We start from the raw sequence: 8588 nt of genomic DNA on the forward strand, positions 1-8588 counted from the left end.
GCTGAGGAGAAAAAGTGGGTTTCCTGAGGAGGAAAGAATTCCAGCTGGCAGTGTGCAGATTCTTGCCGTCAGACTCAAGACCACAGCATCAACTCTTAACTGAATCTCCAGTCTGCTGGCTTGTCCTACGGATTTCGGATTTACCAAGCTACAAAATCACATGAACCAAGTCCTTACAATCAATCAATCAATCTCTCTCTTGATTGATAGATAGATGATAGATATTAGATACAGAGGTACATTATTGGTTCTATTTATCTGACTAACCCTGCCTAATATGGGTGGTCAGGGAAGGCTTCTGTGAGGAGGGGGTTCTTGAGTCAGGACATAGATGACAAGGAGGAGCCAGTCATGGGGGATCTGGAAAAGACTGCTCCATGCAGAGGGAACAGCAAGTACAAAAAGCCCCAGATGCCCGGGTGCAAGGGCTTCAAGATAATGAAGACCGCTCAGTGTCTATTCTCTTTTTTTAAATTATTTTATTGAAGTATAGTTGGCTTACAATTTTTCTTTTGCCCCACCACTTGGCTTGCAGAATCTTAGTTCCCTGACCAGGGACTGAGCCCGTGCCCTCGGCAGTGAAAGCGCAGGGTCCTAACCACTGGGCTGCCAGGGAGTTCCTCTTAATGTCTATTCTTACGTCAGCAAACAGCCCTTCTTCTATAAAGGGCTGTATAGTAAATATTTTAGCCTTTCAGGACCGAGAGATAAAATAGAGGATATTCTAAAGGTACTTATAAAATGAGAGGAAGATTCCAGCCTGCCATAGGCTCCATTAGCTTGGGATGGGCCACCCAGGGTGGAGGATGTGATTTGTGCTCTGCTACTGGAAACATTCTCTGGATGAAGAATGATGGGCCCAAGACTTGGAGATCCAGGTGAGTGGAGAGGGTGTGGGATGACCACTGAGGCCAGTTTCTCTCTGCTCCGGTGACAACCAGATCCCAGGCAACCTCTCTCTCCCAAATTCCAGCTGTCTCATGTGGATTAGCTGGCCAGAGTGGAGACAACATGCTGAGTCACCAACTCCCGGAATGAGATTCGTCCACTCAACACCCAGCAGTTGATGACAGAGGACAGGCCAACCTGTAGGTGGCAGCCAGTGTGACCAGCTACAGAGGGTGGACAGGGGTGAGCGTTGGCTGCTGGCCAAGGAGGCCGGCACTGGAAGCAAAATGGGGAAGAGGGGCCGGAGGAGGATGCCCCATCTGAGACCCTACCACCCACTGAAGTGTCAGCCCCCAAGAGCAGCTCCCGTGGCTGTACAGAAACATGAGCCTGGCCTGATTCAGCCCATGAGCCATAATTTGCCAACTCCCACAAGCTCAATGGAAGGTCATTGGAAGATTTTAAACATGGAAGAGGTGAGACCTGACTTACGTGTTTAAAAGCTGATGCCAGCAGTTCCAATCCTAGGTACACACCCAAAAGAATAGAGAGCTGGAACCCAGACAAATACATGCACACACACGCTTGTAGCAACACTTTTCAGAATAACCAAAAGGGGGAAATGACTTAAATGTCCATTAACGGGGTAATGGATAAGCAAAATGTGGTTCGTCGTACACTGGAATATTACTCAGCCTTAAAGAGGAGTGAAGCACTGACACTCGCTACGATGTGGATGAACCTTGAAAACATCCTCTGTGAAAGAAGCCAGACGCAGAAGACCACGTAGTGTATATTTCCATTTTTTTTGAAATGTTCAACACAGGTAGATCCATAGAGCAGGACAGCAGACTCGTGGTTGCCAGGGTCTGTGGGTGGGAGAGTTGGGGAGCGACTGCTTCATGGTTATAAGGTTTACTTTGGAAATGCTTTGGAAGTAGGTAGTGTTGCACAACATTGTAAATGTACTAAATGACACTGAGTTGCTTGCTTTAAAATGGTTTGTTTTCTGTGGTGTGAATTTACCTCAAATAAATAACGAAGTAAATAAGCGAGGCCATGCCAGCTCCAGGGTAGAGAATGAATTATAAGGTGGCAAGAGGTAGAGTAGTACATCCATTTGGGAAGCTACTGCAAGTGTCCAAGCAAGACATGATGCCAGCAGTTCCAACCCTAGGTATACACCCAGAAGAATTGAGTGTCTTAGTGCATCCGGGCTGCTATAACAAGATACCCTAGAGTGAGTGGCTTAAACAACAGATATTTACTTCTCACAGTTCTAGAGGATGGAAGTCTGAGATCAGGGTGCCTAAGTGGTTGAGTTCCAGTGAGAGCCCTTCTCCTGGCCCTCTTCGTGGCTTGTATCTGGCCTCCTCCTCTCTGTATCCTCACATGGCAGAGAGGGAAAGAGAGCATGTATCTTATATCTCATCTTATAAGGACACTAATCCCATTCAGGAGGGCTCCACCCTCATGCCCTAGCACCTCCTAAAGGTTCCACCTCCAAATACCATCCCATTGGGGGTTAGGGTACCAACACCAATTTGGAGGGCACGTAAACATCCAGTTCATAGCACTTAGGGTGGTCGCAGTGGAAATGGAAACAGGTGGGCGCATTTGAGATCTGGTTTAGAGGTTGAATCAACAGGGCCTGCTGAGGGTAGGATGTCGTGACAGGACGGAAGCAGGGGTCCAGGACGACTCCCAGGCCTTGAGTTTAGTTAGCTGAGTAGACAGTGGCTCTACCCTCTGACTGTGAATTTCAATTAAAACCTGCATGCATGCACACACGTGTTCATGCAGACATGCAAGCACACTCAAGCATGCACCTGCACCTGCACATCCATGCATGAACACGCATGCATGCGTGCACACACAGCACACACATGCATACACACAGACACACATGCACACACACGCATATACACACCCACACATGCGCACACACACAAACCACTCGTATTTTCCACTGCTCTTATCACCATCTCAAACACTAAATAGTGTTTTCTTTTGGGGGTTTCTTATTAGTTTTTCTCAGCCCGCTAGAATAGGAGCTCCATAAGACCAAGGACTTTTGTCTCCCTTGTTCATGGCTGTGCCCCCAAACCTAGAACAGTGCCTGGCACACAGGAGGTGCTCAGTCAGTATTTGACAACCATGTGAATGACACGGCCAGAAGGGAAAACTGGGGCTTTCCCTCTCCCATCCCCACCTGAGTCACATCTTCAGATGCTTCTGGAGAGACTCTGAGTGAGAGAGAGATGGGGCCGGGCCAGGGGTGGGGGGACAGGAAGAAGAGGAGGATGAGTGGGGAAGGGGGAGGGGCAGCCCGGGACCCACAGGCGCCTGTCAGCAGCGTGAAAAGCCCAGGAGTGTTGGGCAATCGTGGTTTCCTCCCAGCCCGCAGGACCCGCCGTGCCAGCCCAGCCCCGGGCGTCTTGGGGCCTCATCCGCTCAGGCATGGAGGAGACAGTGGTGAGGCCCTCGGTGTTCATGGTGGATGGACAGACGGACATCCCTTTCACAAGGCTGGGGCACAGACGCAGGAGACAGCCCTGCAGTGCAGCCCGGCTGGGCCTGGGCCTCCTGCTGCTGCTGTTGACGACCGGAGTGGCTGTCCAGGGCTGGTTCCTGCTGCAGCTACACTGGCGCCTGGAGGTGATGGCCGCTCCCCTGCAGGTAAGTGGTGCTGGGGTGGGGGTGGGGGGGCTCGAAGCCAGTGTCACTGAGCATCTGTGTGTGTGTGTATGTGCAGAATGGAGGACAGACTGAGAGCAGCCCAAGGCAAGTTAATTCACCTCTTGGAACCTCAGTTTCCTCATCTGTAAAATGGGCGTGATAATAAGCATCTTCCTAGGGAATAAAATATGACATTGTGTGTGTGGTGCCCAGCTGGCCCACAGCAAGCATTGAACCGATGGGAACTGACATTTTTTTTTTAATTGAGTTATAATTGACATAGGACATTGTGTAAGTTTAAGTGTACAACATATTAATTTGTTACATAGATATTGCAATAGGGTTGCTATTGTAGTGTTAGCTAATGCCTCTCTGGTATCACATAATTATCATTTCTTCTAGTGGTGGGAACTAACAAAATCTAAGCCTTTAAGAAGTTTAACGTTTATAACACAGTTGTGTTGTCTGTAACCCCTGAAATCGACATTCTGACATGGCTAGTTATTATTATTTTTTAATATTTATCGGACTCTTCCATTTAGCCACTTTTATTTTTATTTTTAATTTTTTGGCCGTGCCGCGCAGCACGCGGGATCTTAGTTCCAAGACCAGGGATGGAACCCGCACACCCCGCACTGGAAGCACAGAGTCTTAACCACTGGACCACAGGGGAAGTCCCTGACATGGCTAGCTGTCATCAGCCGTAACCAGATCACCATTTTTGGGACTGTCACTAATCCACTGCGTCCGAGTCTGTGAAAATCTCTCTCTGCATCCATTTCCCATTGGCCTTGGATGTCTCCGTCGGTCTGTCTGCCACACCTGTGGGTCTGTGTGTCCCAAGCCACGCCCATGTGGTCTCAGCCTTTTTGCTTCCAGGTCCTTTCTCCTCATGGCGGGAACTGTGCTGCTGTCCTGCACGGCCATGTGCTCACCTGTCTACAGCCCATGTGTTGACATCATGTGTCTTTGTTTCTGCATCTCCGTGTGCCCAGACCCACGTGGCTCCATAAACCATGCAACCCACGTACCGGCATCCACGTGTGACTTGTCAGTGTGTCACACAAGTGTCCAGGTCTGTGCCCATGTGTCCATATCCACACGTTAGCATTTATGTCCAAGTGTCCAGCCATCCAGGTGGCCATGTGTCTTTGACAGCACTTTTTTACTAAACCCTTATAGTACCTGCTCTCTGCCGGGCACTATAATATGCTTTTCACATGAGAATTCGCTGAATCTGAAGCAGGCACTTTTCACGTGTCCATTTACAGAGGGGAAAACTGAGGAACTGGATGGTTAAGAGCCCGCTGGGCGGCGGGGTGTGAGGTGGGGTGTGCACGTGGCCTTGGATATGTCTGAGGGTGATGTCTGTGCCCGTGGTCTGCATGTGTCTCTCGGCCACGGGTCTGAGTGATGCCAGGGCGTGGGCCCCGCAGATCCTCACCATGGGCTGCTCTGCACTTTTAGGACAGAGGTGCAGGATCCTGGGATCAGCTGGTGCAAGGTGAGTCAGGGTCCTGGTCCCAGGAGAAGGGATGGAATGGTTCCCACGCTGCCCCCACCCCTTCAGCCCATTGCCCAAGGTGATTTGCACAACTGGCCTAAGCCCCACAGATGCCCGTCCCCCAAGCTGGAGAAGCAGAAGTTTGGGTCATTCCGGAAAGGGTGGGGTTGACACCAGGAGGCGGACTGAATGACCCCTCTGGAGGCTGCCCCTTACCCCTCTGACTTCTAACCCTCTCTCCCCAGATCGGAGGCCCCAGCGGGCCAACCCGACAGCACACCTCACAGGTGAGGGGGCCCCCAAGTCCTGGCAGGGGCTAGGGGTTCAGCGTGTCCTGGGGAGACCAGACAGACACCCCAACATGGCAGCGTATTCCTTCATTCATTAATTATTCACAGAGCTGCCCAGAGCACAGGCACTGCCTAGGTCTGTGAATTTCCTAATTTTATTTATTGAATAAACCCTCGTACCAGTGCTCACTCTGTGGCACGCACCGTGACGTCCTTTCCACCTATTAATTCATTAAATCCTTAGCCGATACTATTCAGAGCTCCATTTTACAGAGAGGGAGACTGAAGAACTCAGAGGTTATAAGCCTACTGGGCCAGGATGTGTTCTGCCACTTACAACTTCTGACAGTTTGGGCAAATCAATGGCTCTGTGCCTCAGTTTCCCCGCCTGCAAGAAGGGGATGAAACGAGTTAAGATGTGTGATAAGCACGTTATTTTGTCACCTCCTGGGCCTCCGTTTCCCCACCTGTAAAGTGAGGATAAAGTGGGAACAGTCTAGCACAGAGGGGGTGGCACTCAGAGAGGGGTGGCGACTGGCCTGGGGTCACACAGCAAGCGTGGGACCCGTGCCTACCAGCTCCCCCTCTGTCTCCCTCCGCAGGGGCCAACTCCAGCCTGACAGGCAGTGGGGGCCCGCTGCTGTGGGAGACGAAACTGGGCCTGGCCTTCCTGAGGGGCCTCACCTACCGGGACGGTGCCCTGGTCATCGCCCAGGCCGGCTACTATTACATCTACTCCAAGGTGCAGCTGGGCGGCGTGGGCTGCCCCCAGAGGCTGACCGGCGGCCTGCCCATCACCCACGGCCTCTACAAGCGCACGGCCCGCTACCCCGAGGAGCTGGAGCTGCTGGTCAGCCGGCGGTCACCCTGTGGGCGAGCAGGCAGCCCCCGGGTCTGGTGGGACAGCAGCTTCCTGGGCGGAGTGGTCCACCTGGATGCCGGAGAGGAGGTGGTGGTGCGCGTGCCTGATGAGAGCCTGGTGCGAGTCCGCGATGGTACGCGGTCCTACTTCGGGGCGTTCATGGTGTGAAGGAAGGAGCCAGGGTAGACTGAACGGAGTCCGACAGACAGAGACCTCAGAGGGTGCCTCGGGAGACAGGAAAACCAACAAGCAGAGATTTTGGAGTGTGCCCAGAAGAACCCCAAACTCGACAGGTGGAGAGCTAATTGGGGACCACCGGGACCAAGAACCCAGTTATCCCACAAGGTGAAAGACCCAGCAGGCACCTCTGAAGAACCAGAGGAGACTGCAGACCCTGCCATGGACAACACTGAAGACACAGACCTGGAGACTTGGGGGTCTGTTAGCCCCAAGCAGGGGTAAAGCTGATCTGCCTGATATTCAGGAAAAAGGGGTGAGGGGTGGGTATTTATACTTCTGATTCAGAACTAAGTGGGACTTGGGGGTCCGGGGAGTTGACTGAGAACAGGAAACGTCTTATCACCCTCTCCATTCTCACAAGTGTGGGCAGAGTGGGGGAGGGCAGATTTATCACCAGGACTCACCCACCAGTGGAGAGCCCCGCCCAGCCCCACCCATGGTCTTAGTCACCTACCCAAGTCCCACCTACGGGCTTGTGGCCACACCACAGCCTGGCCATGAAGTTACACTCAGAGATGCAGGCATAGGGATGTGCTGGTAGATGTTTGACAACCAGGTTTTCTGGGAGGGGAGAGGCTTTGTAGTATCTGTCGATTTCCATGGTGTAAATATTCCCACTGTGGCTGGTCTCTGTCTCCCATATAAATCATCAACCAGTTGGCTGTATCCCAGCTCTGCTAAGAGCTCACATTCCATCAGGACAGCAAAACTGTTTCAGCACCCAAGCCAGAGCCTGGCACAGAGCCACTTGGAAAATGTTTGCAGAAAAAAACACAAAGAAAGAGAGAGTGAGAGAAGGAAGGGACGGAAGGAGGGAGGAAGAGAAGGAGGGAGGGAGGGAGGGAGGGAGGGAGGAAAGAAAGAAAGAAAGAAAGAAAGAAAGAAAGAAAGAAAGAAAGAAAGGAAGGAAGGAAGGAAGGAAGGAAGGAAGGAAGGAAGGAAAAAGGAAAGGAAGAAAGAAAGAAAGGGAGAAAAGAAAGAAGCTACCATCACAGCTACAGCATCACAGAGAATCACAGCCCCACAAGATCAGTCACTCCTTCACAACCACAGACACATACACACAAAGCATCAGATTCTCATACAACCTCACACAAGTCATAGCATCACAAGCCCTCAATCACAAACACTGCATTACAACCACATAGGACACAGTCACACACAAGTCATCATCAGAGCCTCAGTCACCCACACAAGCCATACAGTCACACCACGTGTGACACACAGGATACAACGCTTCTCACATCAGACTTCCACATGCTGTCTCACAGTCACACCCATCACACACAGAGCATCACAATGGCACACACACAGCCTCAAGTTCCTCCTAGCCAAGACATATACATACTGAGGTGAGGACCAGACTTAGTCTGTAGCCCTGGTCCCCTTGACCACTGGTCTTGGAAATAAATGGTGAACTTTGCACCTGGATCTGTCTAGTTCTTAGGGGAAGGACGGCTCATGAAGGCATAGGGATAGATGGAATGACCCACAAAGGTCACTTTTACAGCTGAGAAATACGAACCCAGCTGGCTCAACTCCATGCAGGAAGCTTAGCAGGGAAACCAGAGACCTGATGCCCAGGTCTGCCTTAGCCTCAAATCTACAATTCCTGAGAAAGTAGAGGCTACACACTTCCAAGTACCCTAACTGCAGACCTCCAGCACAGATTGGCAGTCTACCCAGCCAGTCGGAAGCTTGGAGTAACTGGGGGCATGAAAGAGTGTGGGGCGGGGCAGATAATGATATGCATACAAATCAAATGGTTTATGCAAATGAGCATGGACCCAGGAAGTAAGACTTCCCTGGAGCCTAGGATGAAGACTCAGACCTCAGAGGCGAATGAATCATTCTTGTTATTGTTGACATTGTTGTTGACATCGTTGCCTGGTACAGGGGTGAAGGGGGCTTGGTGATCAGATGGTCCTGGGTTCCAAGTCTACTCTACCACTTCCTGGCAGCGTGACCTGGAGCAAATCCCATCACTTCTCAGTACCTCTTAGGTAACAAGAGTCCTTACCTCCTAGGTTTATTGTAAAGATTAAATCTGATGAGGAAAAAGCCATTTGGTATGGTGCCTGGTACACAGTAAGAGAGTCATACGTGTGTGAGTGCCCTAAGTGAT

At 51.3% G+C, this 8588-nt stretch overlaps 1 protein-coding gene across 2 annotated transcripts; it reads left to right on the plus strand.

The window, feature by feature from the left end:
• Positions 1-3251: 3251 nt before the first annotated feature.
• Positions 3252-7291, plus strand: TNFSF14 (TNF superfamily member 14). 2 transcript variants are annotated; one of them, XM_004320519.4, is made up of 4 exons: positions 3252-3567; positions 5035-5071; positions 5317-5358; positions 5964-7291. In XM_004320519.4, exons 1-4 carry the CDS (start codon positions 3349-3351, stop codon positions 6389-6391), a joined length of 726 nt encoding a protein of 241 aa, XP_004320567.1. In that variant the 5' UTR covers positions 3252-3348; the 3' UTR covers positions 6392-7291. The 2 variants fall into 2 exon arrangements, with proteins under 2 accessions (XP_004320567.1, XP_033710426.1); XM_033854535.2 differs by lacking the exon at positions 5317-5358.
• The last annotated feature ends 1297 nt before the right edge of the window (positions 7292-8588 follow it).

Source organism: Tursiops truncatus, chromosome 3 (genome assembly GCF_011762595.2).
Source record: "Tursiops truncatus isolate mTurTru1 chromosome 3, mTurTru1.mat.Y, whole genome shotgun sequence".
Taxonomy (NCBI): Eukaryota; Metazoa; Chordata; class Mammalia; order Artiodactyla; family Delphinidae; genus Tursiops; species Tursiops truncatus.

Excerpts from the sequence above, each read along its gene's own strand:
- TNFSF14 (XM_004320519.4), top strand. The coding sequence starts at position 3,349 with ATGGAGGAGACAGTGGTGAGGCCCTCGGTGTTCATGGTGGATGGACAG. Across the intron at positions 5,072-5,316 it reads CTGGGATCAGCTGGTGCAAG|ATCGGAGGCCCCAGCGGGCC; the intron begins GTGAGTCAGGGT and ends CTCTCTCCCCAG. Across the intron at positions 5,359-5,963 it reads CCCGACAGCACACCTCACAG|GGGCCAACTCCAGCCTGACA; the intron begins GTGAGGGGGCCC and ends CTCCCTCCGCAG.